Source organism: Fonsecaea multimorphosa, assembly GCF_000836435.1.
Source record: "Fonsecaea multimorphosa CBS 102226 unplaced genomic scaffold supercont1.15, whole genome shotgun sequence".
Classification (NCBI taxonomy): Eukaryota; Fungi; Ascomycota; class Eurotiomycetes; order Chaetothyriales; family Herpotrichiellaceae; genus Fonsecaea; species Fonsecaea multimorphosa.
Genome location: NW_015971649.1, coordinates 565,011 through 585,990, shown reverse-complemented (window position 1 = coordinate 585,990; position 20,980 = coordinate 565,011). Strand labels below are relative to the sequence as shown.

General features: G+C 52.7%; 6 protein-coding genes across 6 annotated transcripts; 2 read left to right on the top strand and 4 right to left on the bottom strand.

Annotated features, from left to right (window-relative positions):
* Positions 1-1,342: 1,342 nt before the first annotated feature.
* On the bottom strand, positions 1,343-4,306 carry Z520_07570 (uncharacterized protein; the record flags this gene model as incomplete). Its single annotated transcript, XM_016778067.1, has 2 exons — positions 1,343-3,024; positions 3,082-4,306. 2 exons carry the CDS (start codon positions 4,304-4,306, stop codon positions 1,343-1,345), a joined length of 2,907 nt encoding a protein of 968 aa, XP_016630973.1.
* A 500-nt stretch (positions 4,307-4,806) lies between these two features.
* Z520_07569 (uncharacterized protein) lies at positions 4,807-7,119 on the bottom strand (the record flags this gene model as incomplete). Its single annotated transcript, XM_016778066.1, has 1 exon — positions 4,807-7,119. The coding sequence occupies one exon, from the start codon at positions 7,117-7,119 to the stop codon at positions 4,807-4,809; it is 2,313 nt and encodes a 770-aa protein (XP_016630972.1).
* Positions 7,120-7,727: 608 nt separating this feature from the next.
* On the top strand, positions 7,728-11,372 carry Z520_07568 (uncharacterized protein; the record flags this gene model as incomplete). The annotated part of the gene is made up of 1 exon (XM_016778065.1): positions 7,728-11,372. The coding sequence occupies one exon, from the start codon at positions 7,728-7,730 to the stop codon at positions 11,370-11,372; it is 3,645 nt and encodes a 1,214-aa protein (XP_016630971.1).
* A 1,438-nt stretch (positions 11,373-12,810) lies between these two features.
* Positions 12,811-14,277, top strand: Z520_07567 (uncharacterized protein; the record flags this gene model as incomplete). Its single annotated transcript, XM_016778064.1, has 1 exon — positions 12,811-14,277. One exon carries the CDS (start codon positions 12,811-12,813, stop codon positions 14,275-14,277), a length of 1,467 nt encoding a protein of 488 aa, XP_016630970.1.
* A 1,228-nt stretch (positions 14,278-15,505) lies between these two features.
* Positions 15,506-17,842, bottom strand: Z520_07566 (uncharacterized protein; the record flags this gene model as incomplete). Its single annotated transcript, XM_016778063.1, has 2 exons — positions 15,506-17,741; positions 17,808-17,842. 2 exons carry the CDS (start codon positions 17,840-17,842, stop codon positions 15,506-15,508), a joined length of 2,271 nt encoding a protein of 756 aa, XP_016630969.1.
* Positions 17,843-18,504: 662 nt separating this feature from the next.
* Positions 18,505-20,622, bottom strand: Z520_07565 (uncharacterized protein; the record flags this gene model as incomplete). The annotated part of the gene is made up of 2 exons (XM_016778062.1): positions 18,505-18,995; positions 19,059-20,622. 2 exons carry the CDS (start codon positions 20,620-20,622, stop codon positions 18,505-18,507), a joined length of 2,055 nt encoding a protein of 684 aa, XP_016630968.1.
* Between the last annotated feature and the right edge of the window lie 358 nt (positions 20,623-20,980).

Below are 20,980 nucleotides of genomic sequence, written 5' to 3'. Positions count from 1 at the left end.
GCAGGGCCCCGAGGGTGGTGACCGACAGAGATGATCACCACTTTTTTTGCGATGCAGATTGGAAACCTGCGACGTGCAGGAGCTGGCGAAGTTGTGAGTGGCTGCTCGGTGGACGCAGGGCGAGGAGGTGGTGCAGTGGCCCAGTGGGTTGTTTGGTCCCCCGCACCGGATATAAGCACCTGGGCTCGCTGGGCAAGATTCCCAAGGGCGCTGAACCAGCTGGATCAATTATTGGCGGGAGCTCCCACGGGCCTTGATCTTAGTGGGTCGCCTTTGGAGCTGTGCCCTGCCACCTGTGCCACTGGGCGACCGGTGCCACCTAGAACAGACCAAACAGGAACGTCCTTCTGCGGCGAGTCTGGGGGTGACGTCTTTTGCTCCTGCGCAGTGATGCAAAGAGTCAGATGCTTCCCCCAGAAACAATACTAGATCAACCTCGGTTGCGCTCATCTGCAAGTCATTATCATTTCCCTGCGATCTGGTCCTCGTTGCGGTGTATATACGCCAAGCAGACATTTTGTTCCGGTAAGAATCGCAGAGGACATTGGGACAGGAGTGGGGGCAAAAACAATCAGAGTAAAAACATGTGCTCGAGCACGTTGCAGAGGCGTGGATTACCAGCAGTCGTACGGTGGTGATAGGCAAACGCGACTCCTCCCGTCAAGCGCAATCTCCTTCGAAGGGCCGAGCTACGGGCTGGTTTAGGCTCTCTAGGCGAGCTTCGGTGGATGCTGAGCCGGGTTTGGGAAGCCTAAAGTGACCCCCCACGGCGTCAAGGCTGGGGGTTCCTGGTCGCTGACTCGCTGTGGCTTAAGCTATGTCCACCACGCCTGCTTCTTTGTCCGGTTGCTATGGCGCCCACAGCTTTTTTCCACATCACACCATATTTTCTTATCGTGCTGTTTTTTTCTGACATCGGGCTCACGGACGCGTTCGTGGCTTGAGGAAAGACAATAGTCACAATGAGTCGATGACTGTATCGCTGAATCATGCTCATGCAGAAGATACCAAGAAGGAAAATTACGGATGGACGGCGCCGTTGACATGATGTGAGCTGAAGTCCGGTGTTATATGCAATACTAAAGAACCTGGAATCTCTTACGAGTCACAGGACATCGAAACACCTCTAGGGATTCTTAATAGGTACACGATGTTGTATTATCTACGACTACGTACACAGATCTGAAGCCCAATTATTCATACAAGCCTGAATCCAGCTCCGCCAGTCCTCTTCACAGGCAATTGAACAGAATATCTATCCTCAGGTTATTATGATTTTTCCATTTTCTCCGTGACAAGATCTGCTAGCACAAAACGCCATCCAGATTCCTGTTGCGCTGGCCTAGGCCAGCAATCTCTCGATATCCCTCAATGTCCTTGCTCGTCTCTCCTCTCTCTTTCTGCCCCCATCTTTCTCCCCAAATGCTTCGCTGGCCAACTTCCGTTTTCTCGCCTGAATCTCAAGCACTTCATCCTCGATCGTCCCTTCGACCACCAAGCGGACGACCTTGCAGTCTCGAGTTTGACCTAAGCGGTGGACTCGGTCAACGGCTTGGTCTTCAATGGCCGGCGCCCACCACGAGTCCGCCAGAATGACCTGATTGGCGGCCACAAGGTTCAAACCGACCGAGCAAACAGAGAGCGATGCCAACATGATTTTGCATGACGGGTCGGTGTTTAGTGATTCAATGGCCGTGTCACGTTTCGTCGAATTCATTTTACCGTCGAGACGCGTGAACTGCAGTCCGTGGCGGACGAGTTGAGCCTCGACCAAGTCGAGGAATGAAGTCCATTGCGAAAACACCACCGTCTTGACGTGTGGATCAGCTTCAGATGCTCTGAGCACCTTGACGAGAGCCTCGATCTTGGTGCTGGTGGTCTCGGGATCAATATCAAGGTCTACCTCGTCGCCTTCGCCAATCCCAGCTGCCGGTTCGACCAGTTGCTCGATGTTTTGGAGAGGTGCACGACACATGGGGCATTTATGCTGAGTATCGATCACCCTCTCGATGCATGCCCGGCAAAAGCTGTGTGCGCAAGCTGTGATGACAGGATTTTTCAAAGAATCCAGACAGACGCAGCAATCCTCCTGTGAGTCAATCTGGATCTGCAACAAATCCTGTAGAGTTTTGCGATTCGCCGAATTCGTCACGTCTACGACCTCATTCGACTCAACCAACTCCAGCAAATTTCTCACTCTCTCATCTCCGCACATCTTCCAGTGATTGCACGTCTGGCGCAGCCTCAGGAGGACTTCCAGCAGGTGCGTCATGGAATAATCTCCTTTCTTGGCCTTTGCGGCTTCGACCAAACCTTTCGCCTCTTGCTTGAACGCGTCGTAGCGTTCCTGCTCATGGGGTAGAAACTTCACAGGATATTTGTGGAAAGTGATGTTGGGAAGCTTGAGATCGATGAACTTCATGTCTTTCATTCGTCGCAAACTTAGGGTCGACATAAGGGCCTGGAGAAGCAGGCGCGCCCCGTGGTCGCCATTCTTGAGCGGCCGTATCAGGGTCGAATTGAAGACCTCAAACTCTGTCAGCCCACCGGGCAAACGAAGGAACTTGACATGTGAGTACAAGTCCTTCAGGCTGTTGACAATAGGAGTTCCGGTGAGAATCCAGCGAGATTCCGCCCGAAGGGTACATGCTGCCTGTGACATTTTGGCCTTGGGGTTCCGGATCTGGTGGCCTTCATCTAAGACGATACGCCGCCAAGTCACCGAGAACAGGCCTTTCGATGCTGGTGTTGGCTGAGCTTCGGTCTTGCCGAATGGGAAGAGCTCTTGGGTCATGGTTTGATATGTTGTGATGACGATATCGTACTCTTTCAATTGTGCTGGCGACAATTCTTTGTTTCCAGAGCCGTGGTAGGTCAAAACTCGTGGCGCATACTTCTTCTTGACGTGCAACGCGGCCTGCGTGCTCCAGTTGCTCATCACTGAGAGTGGCGCGATGATAAGAGTCGGGGCCCCATTCTTGTGCGGATCGGCCATAACGAGCGAGATGATTTGGATAGTCTTGCCTAAAAGCGGGAGTTAGCCAACCAGCTTTGTGATCATGTTGAAGGCGAACGGCTTACCCAAGCCCATATCATCTGCAAGAAGCCCTCCACTGGCAAGATCCGGGGCTTTGCTGGAGGAGAAGTTAGTTGCAATATTGGTGTACCATTTTCCTGTCTTCTTCCACATCTGAACCACATCATCAGCAGTCTTGGGCAACGCGGGAGATTCATGATCCAGCATCCATTGGAGGCCTTGTCTCTGGTATGGCAGTAGCACTGTAGCAAGCTCGTTAGGTTGATCTGCCATCGACATCTTCGAAAGCACCTCTTCTCCTGCTGCAAGCTTGTTGACCACGTTCTGTACATCACGGGGGTTGAACACGGCAGTCCCACTGAGAAGTTGATCCATGCTTGGTTCTGTCTGTGTTCCCATTCCTGCGGGCGGGGTCAGGTTGCTATATCTGTTCGGCCCTTCATTGTCAAAGACCGTCATGCCTTGCTTCCGCATTGCGGCGGCGGCCTTTTGTCTTGCTTTCTGCTGCTTCTCGAATTCCTGTAAACGCTTCTTGCGTTCTCTTTCCGACCGGTTGTACTCTGTGACTGGCAGATTCAGATCCTGCATCTGACGTGCCAGAGCTGCACCCGCAACGGGATCGCTTGTGCCAAACAATTTGAGGCCGATTGGACAGTCGTAGTAGGTTTTGGGGCCTGTCAAAGCGCCTTCGACTAGGAGTGAGCCAGAATCCATCAACGGTGCCAGTTTCGCAGCGACGTTCCTTCCGATGTGGCCAATTTGATCACGCAGGACATTGTCGATGCGGATTGCATTGCTGTCGTACTGATTGCGAGGTTCGCGCTTGACCCTGACGTACTCTCCCACCGTGGCCTGGCCATCATAGAATCGACAGCCGACGATTTTCGTGTTGAGGATGCCATAGAGCTGGAAATTCTCATAGACGTCGTCGTCAAAATCCTCGGTGAGATCAATCTCTCTGGCAATATCTGCCTCCTGTTCCTGGGTAGAGCCCGGCCATCTATTGCGTGCGGCATTGCCGTTGGATTGTTGGCTAAGTTGGCTGAAACTCGGCGTGTAGTCTTTGTAGCTTTGGTTCGGGCGATGTGAGGAAGATCCAGGCTGACTTGAAGACGGTGGCGTTGGAAGGGTGGCACGTCCCTGCGAAGAGCTGGAGGACGACGTCTTTTTTGGAACTTTGGAGCGAGAATGATTCACAAAGTTATTGTCATCTCCGGTGAGATCAACTATCTCTGGCGTTGATTGCCACGGCAATTTTCGTTTGGGCATGATGGTTGATGGTGAGTGGAGAGATTCTCAGGAGGCGCGAACCAACCAACGAGGTCGCCCGCAGTCCTCAATAAACTGCCACCCAGAAAAGCAGGGAAAGTGTTCTAGTCTTGGGGCAAACTTTCAAGAAGCTTTAGACCAAATGGCAAATGACAAGCATGTTCAACGCAAGCAGTGGAGCATGAAATTATTCCTTTGAGAGTTGCAAGAAACGCGTTGAAGCGAGTTTCGCCGTCGCCCCCAAAAGTTTTGTTTATCAAATGACGCGTGCGGATGTCGCCCCAGACACGCGATTTCATTTAGAATGCCACAAGCGAGCGTAGTTTGAGGACAACCAAGTACCAAGTATTACCAAGTACCAAGTACTTGTACAATTTGGCTCCAGCATCAGTAGTATAACTACCTAGGTATTGAATTGACAGCTTAAGCACACCTCCCTCTGCTCACATTAACAGGAGACTAGGCAGCTAATGTTGCATGCTGGCTCAAGGCCGACCTGTTCATAGATCCTCCTCGTCCGTGTCCAATCCTGGGTCAATTGTGGGAATCTCAAAGTCACTGCTGTCACTGTTGTCATTCCCAATGGTCTCAGAGGAAACCATATTGGACACTGTGCCTGCAGGCTGGGCTCCTGAGCTGGAGAACCGCTCATTTATCCCAGAAGTTGTGGCAACTAAAGATTGTGCCATTGGTGTTTCGATCACATCAACCTCCGATACTGACTCTTCAATGCTGCCATCTTCTATCCGTGGCACCTTAGACAGTCTCGAATCAATCATTTCGGCGTCTTCGGATGCTGTTGGAGCACGTGCTTGGAAATCACCGTCTTGAACACTCTCAAGTTTTCGCTTCCTCGCCGTCAAAGCCTGGATTGCTTCGTCTCCCTCTTGGTTTTCGAAACTATTGGTTACCTGTTGTTCGGCGTCGGTCCCCAAGGCTTCAGCGGGGTCCTCGGGGTTAGTCACTGCTTCGCCGTTCTCGTCAAGCATGTCTGTCACCTGGTGGTCATCATGATGGACTTGAGTATCCAGAGACGCTTGCGCAGAAATCTCGCTAACTTGGACAAGAGGCATCCGAGGCCTTAAGAGAGCCTCAGTGTCGAGACGATCTGCTGCAGATCTAGCAAGAAACGGAAGCAAACTGGCAGTCCTCATCTTCCCATCTTTACCTAGCATTGGACGCATGACACTTGCCATCATGGCATCGTGGTGATCGTGCAACACAGACAGTCTATCCGCTTCTGTTCTTGCCTGTCGAGATATCATGGACGTCGGGCAATGGACAAAGATTTCTGGCAGCAATCTCCAAGCTGCTCGGAATACTTCGGGCTGTCTTTCCGAGCAGCCAGAACCTCCAGCAATTGACAAAGTGGATTGAGCGCTCAAAATTCCATCTTTCGAAGGATTGAGGTTGCTTTGATTATCGGAACCCGGAATGCCCCTTCGCAGGTCATTGCAACAGTGCTCAAGTAAGGTTGAGAAGGTGGTCTCGCGCAACCCACAATCGTTGATATTCAAATTGCTCAAGAGACAGCTGAAGGTCGCATAGACCTCTTGCCGTACCATCTCGTCACCTAACATGGTGATGAATGAGCCCATAACGTGGTTGACCACGGTTCCGATTGCCGGGAGAAAGGACTGTCCAAAAGTTTCGCACAGTTTCTGCAACATACGAAGACATGCCACGTGAAGGCGAGGCAAGTTCATCCAAAGACTTTCCCTCTCTTCTCGGCTTGCTTCCTTGTTATACTTTAGTGTATCCACCGTGCTTGCCCCGCTTCCAGGTACGGTCACAAGGAGTATACGAGATATGAGGTCCAGCATAGACCCCAGAGGGACCGTGATGGCTTGCGACGTGGGTGTGGAGAGTAAACATCCTAGCCATTCGAGGAAGGTTGCAAGCCTGGTGCTACCGTCGTGCATACCAATCCACTGGCCCAATCCCACCTCGTCGGCGCTAGAAATGTGCGGCTCCTTGGAAAAATCATGCTTTCCACCTGCATTTGGACGGGTTTTGTCGTTGGACTCGTATTCCTCGACTACGGCCCTGAACAATGTGTCGGCAGCCTGATGAGCACTGTTGATAAGGTCGGAAAATGCCTGGGACCACTCCTGAGCCATTGCGTTCTTCGGTACGCATGACAATAACGAGCAGAGAAGCTGAATCGCGAGCTCTCTGATTGAAGTCGCAGTCCGAGCATCTTCGAGAAAGCTCCGACAAATCAGCTTGATACGTGCCAGGAAGGGCCGAAAGATGGTTGCGTGTTGTGGCAACAGCTGGATCCAGCATTGTAGGACCGATTGGAGGATAGGGTTGAGGTTGCTGTCAACATGGGCTTTAACTGGCTTGATAAGGCTAAGACATGTTGTTATGAAGGCTGGGAGGAGCGGCGTTGTGACCTCCCGCAACAATACCGGATGGTCCTGGGAGAGGATGAAAATTCGAGAGACAGTAGCCAAATAGACTCTTTTGACTTCAAAAGGGTCAGGTTTTCCCAAGCAGCTGAGCAAGCCTCTAGCCCAGACTTCCCAGTTAGGGAGAACCTTGTAGCCGCCATTGTCGACAATTGCCTTGATGAGCACGGCAGCGGTAAGCCGGCTCCCAGTAGATTTGTCTTGCAGCAAGGAGGTAATTCGAGTCTTGAGTTTGTGTGCGACCACCGAAGAACTATTGCCTTTGCCGTCTGAGGAAAGCAATTCGGCAGGACATTGAGCCAGCGAAGTTGCGAGGAAGCCGGAAATTCGAGGGAGGTCTTCGACTGGTGTTATACTCAACCGAGTAGTGATGGCCCGTAGAGCGATATCATGTTGCATTGCTCCTGCTGCCGTCAGAGAACTTGTCGGCCTGATGCAAAGTGTAGAGACATTTCTGGTGTATAAAAAGATGAGATGGACACACGTGTTGGAGACTCGGAATTATTTTTTTTTACGAGGCAAGCAGCGACTGGTTGGTTTTTGATTTTTTGCGCCTTGCGGCCCCCAATGACCGCATCGCGCATCGGCAGCCAAATGCCCAGACAGCCAGAGCACGGGTCGCCCTGCTTGCTCTGCCAAAGACAGTGACACCTTACTCGATCATTCTATCCCCCAATGCTTCTTTCGACCGCATCTCACTGTTTGCAATTTGTGGCAGGCTGCCGGCAGCAGAGACACGTCTAATGGAGCTGCTACAACGTGCTTGCAACCATGACCCGAGTATAGGACGCTGACAGTCGCGAGTACATCTCCGCGTTCCCCAGAATGAGTGTATACCATCCAGGCATCCCTGTCACATCTCTCTATGGCTGCTGATATATTTTCCAGGCGCACAATGAGAAAGCCCAGCGCTATATCGGTCTGCTGGACGCGGCGCGCGTTGCCGGCAATTGGAAAGAATTTCCAGAGCTTATAAGAAAAGTAAACAAGCATGCCCCTGATCGAAAATGTACGCCGCCCCAACAAGCCCACAGAATTCAATCTTAACCCTCAAGGCAGGCTTGACACGGGTCGCAAAATTCGAACACGATGTCGCCAACTATGCTTCTACATTCGCCCGCAGACCGGGCACTGCCAACACGAACCAGCCTCTTCCAGAGGCTGACGCTACTTCTCTCGAAGAACTACTTCGTGCAACAGGGCATCCATTTGAAGAGGTGGTACAAGGCCAGACATGTTTGCTTTGGGCACGCTGGGTAGGAGCACATAAAACAGACCGTCAAGTCCCCGCCCTGACATTCGAACCTGTACGAACCGCAGCGGACGCCACTTCGCTATGGACAAAGATCTGTGTGGTCAAGACGGTGTACATCAGAGGAATGCTCTTTACACAAGCTGGTGAGGGTAAAGAGGCGAAGGAAATGCTTGACTCTCTGCTTCCTTGGCTAGACGCGAACAGGAGCCTGGTCGTTTCTACCCCTCAGCTCCTTTACTGGGCACAACAACTACTCGGGCGAGTTGCGTTGGGCCTAGGATTGTCAAGCACGGACTCTACAACCGCCATTGGCCACGAGTCGGCCTCCTTCAGGCTCCAAGCATTCCGTCATTGGGCTGTACTTGCGGTTAAGAACCAGGAGGTGCTGGCTTCAACTTACGGCAATGGCCCCGGACATTTGTCGAAGCTCGAGATATGGAGAGCCTACTACAGGTTCATGTCCAGCATTCTGCAAAACAGACAAGGAATCGCGGACCACGTCTCTATCGAACACTCCGATTTGGCGATCGAGCTACGGCGGGTGGAGACGTCTTATGAGAATGAGCTCTTGCGGAATGTACAATTTCCCAAGGCCACGGAATCCAATGCGGTCATAGAAGGGTGGGTAGAGGAATTCATTCGCAACTGGCAGATTCTTTGCGGTCCCAACTGGTCGGAGTCGGACTTGGGCGAAGGTGGTCGCAATTCATTTGGCAGAAACGTGCTCGACATGCTTTACCGAGCCGCCACCAAGTCTTTTCACTCTACACTTATCCTTCGCCGATTATTCCAGGTACATAAAGCTTTGACGGATTTCGGCTTGGCTTACAAGGCTTTGGACACCTACGTTGAGCTAATGGAACGAGCGCGGGCCGGAGATGCCAAGTCTGAAACTCCAGCGACCGGCAGAGACAGTGATGAGGTCTTCATGAGAACCATCGCTGAAGGAATTGAAGGCCTGTGCTCGTTTGGCCGGTACGTTGAAGCGGAAAAGGCGCATGAGCTTTGCGACAAGCTCCAAGATCTCCTGGAAGAGCTTGAACTGTCATCTACAGATTCCGTTCCCAATGGCTTCGCAGCAAGAAGCAATGGAGAGGTCAACGGAGAGGTCAACGGGGAAAAGTCGGTCCCTTCCCAACTGTCCGCCGAATTGCTGGAAGCTGCCTACCGGGCCATCGGTATAGGAAAAGCACAGTGGGCTCGATGGACACCTTTCAGTGAGGAGAGGACCAACCTGCAGACTGCAGCCATCGAATGTCTACAGAAGGCGGTAGCACAAGATCTCCCGATTGAAAAGCAACTGCCCGCCTTGTATGCGCTAAGCCAGCTGCTCGCGCAGACTCGAGACATTGACCAGGCGATTGCAACTGTGAAGAGAGCCCTAGCCAGAGAAGCAGAGAAGCTTGAGAAAGACAAAAATTACAGCATACAGCGGCAGTTACTGCCATTCTGGCACTTGTTATCGCTCCTCCTCACGTCTCGGCAGAATTTTGAGACGGCAGGCCAAAGCTGTGTGGCAGCATTTGAGCAATTTTCTCCTCCAGAGGTCATCTTTGGCGACTTCCCCAATGGTTCGGTGGTTGGTGGAAGAGTGGCCAGTGGGTATCGGAAAGTCGGGCTTGTGGACGACATGGAGTGTGACGAATTGCAAAAGATCATTGAGATTCGCATCACTGAACTGGCGTTGACGGAGCTTATGGAAGGTCCAGAGCATGCGGTTAACAACAGCAACGACTTGCTCGCACTATACTCCCGGCTGTTTGGACGACATGGGGTGATCGCCATCAGCGAAGAAACGTCCAGAAAAAGATCGATTCAACCTCCCAAGAGCTCGGGTGGCACGGTCAGGAGTCTACCAGGAAAGCTGTTCCATCGAAAGAGACTGGGAAGGTCGAGTGAGTCGTCCAAAGGAGTGCCGATCAATATCGCTCCTTCAATAGCGGAAGAAGTACGACCCAATACGCAAGCGACTCAGGCTACTCAGACGACCCAAGCACCGACTATCCAGGTCACCAATGAAGACGGCAAATCGTCGCCGCACAAACACAAAATATTCCATATCCATGACCATGGGAAGGAAGGGAAGCGTCATTCCTCGGCACCTTTGCCCATGAAGGGTCTGGGGTCGAGGCGCTCGAGGTCACTGAGTCGAGGGAGGAAAGAGCCGAGCCACGCATCAAGTACCGCACAGTCATTTGAGACTTCGCAGGAGACAGTCCCCAGCTCGGAGGCAACGGCAGAGACCGCTCAACCCGAGCAGCGAACCCGGTTAGAAACCATTCAATCCGCCGATGTCCCAGAGGTGCCTGTGTCTTCGGATCACGACGCGAGCGAAGGAGCCAAACAGCCGCTAAAGGAGATACCGCACAACCTCGCGACGCATGAGAAGGTGCCGCGACCGGCGCAGCACCAAGATCAACCTCCTCAGCAGGACGTGCGACTGCCAGTCGTGGGACCGGGGACACTGCGAACGGACCCCATACCTCGGTTCCCGCGGACGGCGTCTCAGAGGCATGCTCTGAGTATATTGGTTAAAATATGGCTGATCATTGCGACGCTATACCGAAGAGGCCAGATGTTTGACGACTCACGGGAAGCTTGCGACGAGGCGGCTAAAGTGGCCTTGAAGATTGAGGGCATGGTTGCCAGTGTGGAAAGTTCAGCACGGGCATTCAGTGATGGTGGATGGGGCGGTGGTGGAAAAAGCTCGGATGAGCTTTGGGCTGACGTGTACTGTGAGCGAGCGGAACTGCTGATGGCTATCGCCCGCGCTCGCGAAGAGAAAGAAGGCACCGTATCCTCTGAAGGAATCCGGGAAGCGGTGGAAAACTACGAGCAGTGTCTGATGTACTTTGCCGACCACCCGGGAGGGATTGTGGGATTGAGTAATGTGCTCCTGGACTACTACGAACGCAAAGTGGAGCTGGCCCGGCGAATCGACAACGGCAAGCCAAGGGTAGAAGAAGCACAGCAGCCACAACAACAACAACAACAACAGGACGAATCAGGCCGGCCGAAGCACAAGCGCGAATGGAGCCGAATCTCGACGGGCCCGACTACCAACGGCTGGTTTGAGATGGATGGTCCAACGGCGAACGCGAACACGCCTCTCGGTGCGTCGAGCACTCCATCGGGCAGAGAAGAAGATCTTAAGAAGACGCCAGAGAACCTCAATAGATTGGCAGCCCGCGACCGGGCATATGGACTGCTGTCGACACTGACGAAACTGGGGTCGGGTTGGGACAACTCAGAAGCATGGTTTGCGCTGGCCCGAGCTCATGAACTGGGCGGCGAGGTGGACAGAGCCAAAGAGATTCTCTGGTGGTGTGTCGAACTGGAGGATACGCGGCCCATCCGACACTGGGGGAATGTTGGGTGTGGAGGGTACGTCCTCTGAGCGTACGCCTCGTCCTCTTCCTCCTCCCACCATCTTCCTTCAATATGGATTATGCATGGTTGAGAAGCCTACGAGTACATACATCAAGAGAGGGTTTTGAGTATGTCGTGACCAGGACGCGTGATCTGTGAAGTCGCGATCTGTACCGAGTAAGCTGGGGAGGCTGAGGTGTACTCGTACCTACTAAGGCACCTTTTACCGAGTATGATATGATAGGCAGGCACGAGGAAAACGGTCCAAGGCCGTTGACCCAATCGCTTGGAGTGGATTTGCTCAGGCTGGTGAGGCCAAAGGCACCCACCCAGGCACCCTTAGGGGCGGGTGGCCGGAGGCTGATGTGGCATCTAGTGGCGGCACCCCCCATTTTTAGCAGCAAAAATCCCGACGGGCCGCTACAGCCTCACCAGCCCCCTCCAAAAACCGAGTAAGGTGGATTGTGGTTGCATGCACTGTTAACGGTCGAGGAGAAGAAGAGGGCGTGAGGAAAGATTAGAGAGGGGCCTTTGAAAAAAGTCATGTTACCAGAGCTCAGCAGGATTGAGGACAATTCACATTGATGGTGAATGCGTGGATCGGTAGGCAGTGGGTGGCAGGTGTACGAGTATCCACCTAGGTGCCTATCTCGCTACCTATTGCAGCCACTGACGTTGGCACTGGGGGTGGTGCACCGGTGGCCCCCAGGGCCTTGGCAGGTGCCGCGTAACCTGCCAGTGCTTGTGCTGCTCGCCGGTAACTCCACCTCCAACTGACCGGCAGTGGGCGGACCATCCCCTCCATCCACCCCATCCTGTGCCTGTGCCTCTCAGGCTCTCAGCATGCGAGCCCCCAAAGTCAAATGCGCAAATCCAAACCTCGTGGAAAGTGTCGCAACGGCACAATAATGGGGAAGTACCGTTACCACTGTTGAACAATCAGCTCCGGCTTCAGGCTTCAGGCCTCACTACCCGGTCAAGTGCCTTTCCGCAGTCCGACGCAACTGCGCAACTGAGCAACTGCGCCATCATGCTCACTCGCCTCTCTCTCACTCCATCCTCGTCATCACCCTCTTCGCCTCTTCTACCACCAACTACTTTTAATGCTGTTTGTCCCGCTTCTTGTTTTGCCGCTTGAATTTTCTGTTTCTTTACGAGTAACTCATTCACTATCGTTCCTCACTGTTTTTGCTTTTTGCATACTGCGTCACTCGCTTCTCAGTTAATCCCTGTTTGTGAGGTGGTTCTCTCCCGCTTCTATCACTACTAGGGTCACCTCTCGCTTAATCCGCCAGCCCTCGACGCCTCTACGCCTTGTTCCAGTCCCTTTACCCCAACCACTTGTCCCTAGAATCTTGGTTCAGAGAGACACTCTTTTAATCGTGACTGGAAGCCGAAGGGGTTTTGTCTCACTCCTCCTGCAAGCAATAGAATAATTCCCGACCAGGACAGAGAGAAGAACAAGAATGAAAACCGGTGTTGCAGTGGTGGCGGCCGCTGTGTTGGCTGCCCCTCTAGTCTCGGCTATCCACCTCGCTCCTCGCTCGTCCTCCAGTCCGCCCCGAGCCATCGGCCTGCCCATTGAGCGAAGACATGTTCCCGATATCCTCGCCCACGAAAGGTCTCGTATGAGAAAACGACAGACGCAAGGAATGGTCGAACAATCCCTGGACAATGAACAATCCCTCTACTATGCCAACATCACGCTAGGAACACCCGCCCAGTCCCTACGCCTTCACATTGACACGGGCAGCTCGGATTTATGGGTCAACGTGGCTACCTCTGCCTTCTGCGAGTCTGGCCAAGATGCCTGCGAAGGCGGCACCTACGATTCCTCAGCTTCGTCTACCTATAAACTCGTCAATGATCAGTTTAACATCTCCTACGTTGACGGCACGGGAGCTGCAGGCGACTACGTGGCCGACACCTTGCATTTCGGCGGTGTTACTTTGACCGATTTCCAATTTGGCATTGGCGAGTCCTCATCCTCTGAACAAGGTGTGCTGGGCATTGGGTACATGTCAAACGAAGTTCAGGTCCAGCGTGCAGGGATGGATCCCTATCCAAACCTGCCCGAAGCCCTCGTGAAAGCCGGCCACATTAACTCCAATGCGTACAGCCTCTGGCTCAATGACCTGGACGCTTCAACAGGAGAGATCCTCTTTGGCGGCGTCAACACCGAAAAGTACAAAGGAGAACTCGCTACCATACCCATCATTCCCAGCAATGGGGTCTATTTCCAACTCGCCATTGCCCTCACCGGCTTGAAAAGCTCCGGAACCGACCTCTCCTCTTCTTCCTCCTTACCCGCTGCCGTTCTCCTCGACTCCGGCGCCACCCTCACCTACCTGCCCAACGACATCACCCAGGACATCTACAACCAGGTCCAGGCCGTCTATCAAACCGATGTGGGGGCCGCATACGCTCCCTGCAGTCTATCCTCCTCTTCCGCCACCATCGATTTCACATTTTCCGGTCAAACCATTAGCGTTCCGTTCAATGAGTTATTCCTCGACGCAGGCACAAATAATTTTGGCCAACCCATCACTTTCGAGAACGGCGAGGAGGCTTGCTTATTTGGGATTGCCCCAGCTCAAGGCTCAATGGCAGTCCTCGGAGATACCTTTTTGAGGAGTGCCTACGTGGTCTATGACTTGGCCAACAATGAGATTTCTCTCGCGCAGACAGTCTTCAACTCCACGAGCGACAACGTCCAGGAAATCACAACTGGGGAGAAAGCCGTGCCCAACGCGACCCCGGTTAAGAACCCCGTCACGGACGTGTCTGCTGGCACTGGAGGAGCCAGGTTGGGCACTGTCGCTTCGAGCACTCCCCTGGGAGATACGAACTCCGGCTCCCTGGACAAGGGTAGCGCACGACCGATGGCTGCCATGATTGCCGCTGTTGTGGCTGTTGCCGCACTGGTGATGTGAGGTGATTGTTTTTTCTTGATTGCTTATTTTTGTGGACCCATTTGTCGAGGATCAAGGGGCCACGGACCAAAGTAAGAATTGTAATGATGCAAGCCCTTGTATATACATATACCTTGGTCCATACATATGGAGAGGGGGCGCACGTCATGTCATGTCATGTCATGTCACTGCATGTTTGATGAATTGAAGTTGGGAATCACGAGGGCGACGATCACGACTCTGGGTCCGCGCCAGGACGAGTGTTCCACACGCGGCACATGGCCGGTCTGTTGCATTGCGTGGGGTGTTTGGGATATACTCATGACATTTGAGCATTTGTCGGCGTTTATTGGGGTTTCTTTCCTTGGGAAGACAAATGAAAACGACTTCACGATAGCGTTGGGAAAACGGAAGCGAGGGTCTTCAAACGAACCACGGGAAAAAGACGAGTGACACCTCAGTTAGAATCCTAGGTGGAGGTTTGATGTGCACCGGTCACAAGAAGCCCTGAATCAACCCACAGATTATCTACACCTACCTACAAACGTACCTATAGTACGTACCTTGGAAGTACAAAGTATTATTGCGAATAGTATTACTACCTAGTCAAACATACACCGCAGTATTTGGACGCCGTGCCATGTCTCTCTTGTTTCTGGTAATAAACACTCTGTACTGAGGACCGAGCACAGAGCTCATCCGTAGGTAGAGACGCAGAATCATGGAACTAGGTATAGCGAGTAAGATACTTGTGGATATCAAGAACAAGGACAAGGACAAGGACAAGAACACCTACTGGACCCCGAGCACGGCGCATATCTACCTCGTACTACCATACCTACCAAGGCGCTTTTTGCAGGGGAAAAGAAAGAGGAAGACACGGCGAGACGGTTCTCATGGTGCGCGGTTCTTGGGGGGTGGAGAGGGAGAGGGAGAGAGCGCATGCAGGACGGGAAAAAGGCGAGCCTCGAGAACCATCCTCGGCCCCAAAAACAAATCGGCTTGTGTCTTTTGCATTTGTTATTGAAACGTTAGGTAGTTATATTTTTTCGCCAGCGCGCGCGCCCCGTCTTTATAGAATGTTCTATACTATAGCTCCCCCCAATTGTTCCCCTGTGCTCGCGCAGAATCCGCAGTCGACGCGGGAGAAGGGGAGCCCGGTGTGTATGTTCCCTGTTTTCCCGCATCTCTCCTTCCGCCTTAGCGCACGCAGCCGCCTTTTTGGTGTTCCTTCTGAGTCCCTGGGGGTTCAAGGAATAGCCGCTCCAACGCTCGGTCTCGAACTGCCCACACGGATGCCCTTGGCCGTGAAACTCGGCGGCGTGCCTCGACTCACGGGTGTCGTGCGCCCGCTCGCGTTCGACACACTTCCAGCGACCGAAGTCGAACGTCGTCGGTTTTCGTTCCCGTTGCCGCTGCCACTTGTGCTTGCGCTTGCGTTTCCTGGCGCGTTGTCTTCGTCGCCGGTGGCAACGGGTTCGGGACCTTGTTGCGCTGGAGTCACAGGAGGGCCATTGAACGCGCCACCTCGATTGCGGATTGTTGAAACAGGGCTGGTTGAGTCGCCACCCTCATGAGGCAGTGCCCGGGAAGTTGAAAGGGCTGCTCCAAAATCCGAGTCTCGGGAAGCGTCGTCTCGTCCCCGCTGTGACGTGCCCATAGGACTTTGATCATGCACTTGGTGCTGGTCTTCCGGGCCTTGCTGGCTTTCGCTCTCTTGCTGTTCTCCCTGCGGATCTGCATCTGCTTCTGCTTCAGTATGATTTCTAAGACCACTACTCGTCCCTACACCCTCGGTCATCGCCTGTGCTTCCCTCTTGGGGAATTTGTAGTAGTTTTCCATCCACGACATCGAGCTTCCGTGCACAGGTCTGTTCGGCATAGGCGAGGCATACTGATACTGATACTGCAAGGGCGAATGAGAAGGCGAATGATTTGGGCCTAGCGACGGGTGCAAGTATTGTTTTTCTCTCTGCAGCTGAGCATGACTCTTGACTCTCGGCGTGCGAGGTGAATCGATCGCGCCGTCAAAGTCCGAATATCCGCCAGCAGAATCATCTTCGGACCAGTTCATGGCGCTGCTGTTACTATTCTCCCGGCGGTGAAGTTGTGCGGTGTCGGTCATGGAGAGCGCAAGTGCCTTCGGAACGCCATTGGTTGTGCCGTCTTGGGCATAGTAGCGGAGCGCTTCTAGCACATGCGGGAAGACCAATGTGTGCACTTCCTGTGCCCAGAGGAAATCGAGGTGTTCGAAGTGAGGGATTTCGGTCGCGATGGTGTGTCGGGGCAACTCCCTAAGCATAACACGGATATCGATCAACGAGTCACTCCCCCCATAAACCAAAACAATGGGCGTTTTGATATTTCTCGTCGGGAATTTGGCGACTTTGTAATATCGATTGCTGGCGCCTATGCTGAATCTGTGGGCGCTGTCGTCATCGTACATCTGGAACGATTTATTACGGATAATTTGGAACCAATGCACAACGGATTTTGTGCTTGTGAAACTGTAGAGGTGAGGATACGCAGCAAGTTTCTGCTGCACGCTTATATTGCGACCGTACCAAGCGAAAAGGAAGGAGAGAGACATGTCGATGAGGCGGACGAAAATGGGCGGATAGAGGATGGATTGCCACATGGTGGCTGAAGAGAGGATCGACTTGCGGCCAAACGCGAGGAACAAAAGGTGAGGGTTGGTCTTGACCAGTGCATCCACGATGCCGTTGCTGAGACCGGCAGGGGACATGGCGGGGGCCAGGGCGATGAAGAGGTTGACCTTCTCGTTCAATTGGGGATGTATAGAGAGTGTAGCAAATGCTTGGGCGGTGCCTTGACTGAAGCCGATATAGGAGAGCGAAGGTTGTGAAGTCGTGTTGAGAATATAGTCGATTGTATTGGGAATGTCGTGGAAGGCAAACTCATCCATCGAGAAGTTCCAAAACCCTGTGGACGCAGGCGAATGTCTCGTGGATTTCTTGCTGTATTTGTTGCCCCGATTATTGCCCAGCCAAACATCGTAGCCTTGTTGTACCAACGTAAATGGAAGACATCGTTCCTCTTCTGTGAGGCAAACCCAAACCTCACTGTTCATGAGCAAGCCATGATGAAGGTAGACCACGGGTTTCCTGATTGAGTCGGCCCCTGCATTGACCTGTATCCCTGTATGCTCCTCTCCTTTGCGAAAGGGGAGCCTGTGGACACCCAGCAAGTATCCATCTCCCGTCTGAACAACATGTTCCTCGGCATAGTATCCAAAGAAGGCGCAGAGTTCCGTGAAGTCAGAGCAGGTTGCGATAGAACTGTACGTGTGCTTTCGTTGGGAGCGGGCGTGTCGAGACTTTTGTGAAGACAGTCGGTTGAACAGGTTCTTGGAAGTGTTGTAGCAGAATCGAATGATGGGTTGAGGAAGCCCCAGGGTAATGATGCGAACGAGGACCTCGAGGGCAACAAGTATCAGAGATCCAAACAGGGCCAGGTACTCCCTCCTGGTCAACAGCACTCAGTTACGGAGAGACTCGAGGATGGAAATGGGGGGCTGGGGGATCACATACCAAAACAGCCTACCGATGAAGGGCACCCGTGCCATTGCGCTCAGGAGAGATCAAAGAGGTACAAGTTGTAGCAGAACGTCAGAAGCCATGGGCAATGCCGTGCAAGTGGTCTGAAATAATGGGGTACGAGCAAGTGGACCAGGAGCACATGCGCTGCGTTCGTAACGGCGGTGGTCAAGGATGGGATTCCGCAGTTTCAATGGCCCAACGTCATTTCCCGCATTTGCACTAGTGAGTCTTGGCAATCAGCTAGGCCGATAGTAGTTAGTTTCAAGCCTAACCATTTCGGGCATGGCTTCTACACAAAATTTATATCGCGTCCAACTCGATCCCTCGTCCTCTTCCTCTTCTCCTTCTTTTCTCTTCCATATGAACAACGCAAAATACCAACGTTCCTTCAAAAAGCACTTCCTACGAGGTTACTACTTCCAAGCGGTGATCCATGATGTACGGAAATCGTCTATTGGAATGGAGATCAATTCACCTGTAGTCGATCTTGGGTGCAGTGTCAGTCTTCCCCTTTGAGGTTGTGACTGGGATTGCAATGATTGACCACACATCAACCACACGACATCTAATTCATTTTGATAATGCGAGAACATAAGTTACGATAAACTTGGATTGGGGTATCACATCGTTCTACGGACTTGAAAAACATGCCAATGTCCTGAACAGCTTTTTTTCTTTGGATTGCGAATCACTTGCTTTCAAGCCATTCCTCAATCCTCTCCACAATGTCTGCTTTCTTTCCCGTGACAGGAATCTTCTTTGTCCCACAGAAGTCCTTCAATTCTGCAACTGTCAGTTTCGCCAATTGGCCTTTCTGCCACAGCCTCCGGATCTCCTCTTCATTCGTGCCATTCGCTGCCTCCGTTTTGACCTTCTTACTTGCTGCGCTTGACGACGCAGCTGCTCCATTCGTGGTGACCCTCTTCGACCCTGTAGGTACTGCGTCTGGATTCTGCGCTTGATACTGCTTGTAGACCTCCCCCAACATATTGGCCCATTCTATGGTCTCACTTCCTACTCGCTTGTCTATCTGGCGGAATTTCGGTATTGTCTTGTCCTCGGGCTTCTCTGGAATCTCGTCATCGAGGGCTAGGGCTTGGAGGATCCGATAATGCCACTGCAAGCTGGGGTTGGGATACTTTGAAGGGTCATAGATGCCCTTGGGAAGGTTTAGTTGCTCTAATTATTTGGTCAGTATTTCACCACAGATGATATGTTTCCCGCGTGGGTGTTGTTACTTACGGACGATGCGCCTCATCGCATCAACGAGCGGATCCGGTGCACGCAATGGGGTGTCATGAGTACTAGGTGGATTCTGTCGGATATCGTCTGCAAACGGCAGAGGGATCAGGTGTAAGCCCTGGGGTGCGCCCGTGGCAGATACACCTGCAGCGTTAGGCTTATCGTCGCTGCCCTCAGCACTAAGTGTTGGAACCATAGCGGCCATCACTGGAGCGGCATTCTTTCTCGGTACAAACCACGTCAGACCGAATAACTGATCCTGGACCAGCTTGCGGTGCAGTGCGCTGTATACGCGTGTGCTGCCAACAAAATCTTCTTCCGATGGGTACAGAAAGGTGGAGTTTTTGATGTTTGCCCACATTGGCAATCTGGACATTGGCTTAAATCCAATAACTCGTATCACCGGGGCTCCAAAGTTGCGCAGTTTCTTGACTTCTTCATCAGAAAACGTGATTTTCTCCCCTCCAAAAGTGTATGCCTTGCGGATTTCGGCCTTCTCCACTGGTCGGCGGTCACGTTCATCGTCTGCGACTTGCTCCGTGTAGCCAGTGACAATCTGGGGTCGTTCAGATCCGAGGTAGATGTAGCTACTCCGAGCAGGCTTTTGATGCTTGTAAAGCAAGTATCCTTTCACAGATATTTTGAAGTCTGGTGCCAACTCAAGTGGGACAGAAGAGAACAGTGCACGTTTGGGGGCCACTTTGGAGGCGATGGTGGATAGCAAGGACTGCAACAAGGAGATGCCGTCACCAGCACCGCTCACCAACTTCGAACCATCGGTGTCCACAATGGAAGGCGGATTGTGAACGATCGCATCGGGGTCGGAAGGCGATGACCGGTAGACGATATCGTCCCAGAAGAGTTTTGTATCAAAAATGTGGTCCGAGGTCGAGATTGGGAACAGTTCAATGATCACACCCAGGTCGTACAGATCTTTAGCTCTCACAGTAGCCTGAGACCGCGACTCCTTGTTGGATGAATGAGGGTCGTCGTTATCCGTGACGATGAACAACCGGCGGGAGGTGAAATTAGCAGCCTTTTGCTGGAAGATCTGGTTTGCACAGAAGAGAACGTTGTGCATGGAGACGGGCTGCTTTGCCGGCTTGAAGATCTCGGCCGACTCTGGAGACTCCGCTTCGACCAACTCTTTGAGAGCTTTGACATCGTCTGCTTCGGGCACATCAAGGTCTGTGAGCAGGTAGCAGTGAGGAAAAGACCAGCCACCCTTTGAATTTTCGTCTTCATCGTAGGACTTGGAAGCTTCTGTTCCAAAGAGCAATATTCCCATGAGATCCTTTGGGGTGGAGATGATGCGCTGCTGCATTAGATGGTATGCACATTTCAGGGCAGCCAGAAGGGGCGAACTGTTGTCAGACTTCTTCGAGGCAGACGATGGTTGCGGCACCGTGAGCATCGACTTGTTAACCTCGATGGCGAACAGAACCGCATCTCGGACGGTCTTGTAGCCAGTTTCGTCAATGTCCTCTTCCTCCTCATCCGGGTCATCGTTCCTGCCAGCGTCTTCCGGATCGCCCTTTGATCGGTATGGTAGGTTATCACCCATACTGTGCACTCATCGAGACCGAAGCAGGTATGGTGGTGGGAGTTACTAGAGGGAGAAGTTGATGTAATGCCATCGAGGTAAGGCGGCGTCAGGGTTCAAAGTGACTAGGCGCGCTCAAGGCAGCACACGCTTTCACGTGAACGGGCGCAGTTCCGCTTCTCAATAGCATCCGCTTGATTCGTTGTCGTCGTCGTCATCATCATCGAACTGCTTAGGCCTTTGTTCTTACTGTCCTTGCCGGCGGCGAAAAAAAGTCCATCAGCTAGATCTAAGAGGGATAGTTCCCTACGATTGACAATCTTACTCCGACTTGAGCGCGACCCTCCCCGCGGTACTTGTTCTTCTTCAGATCTCTCTC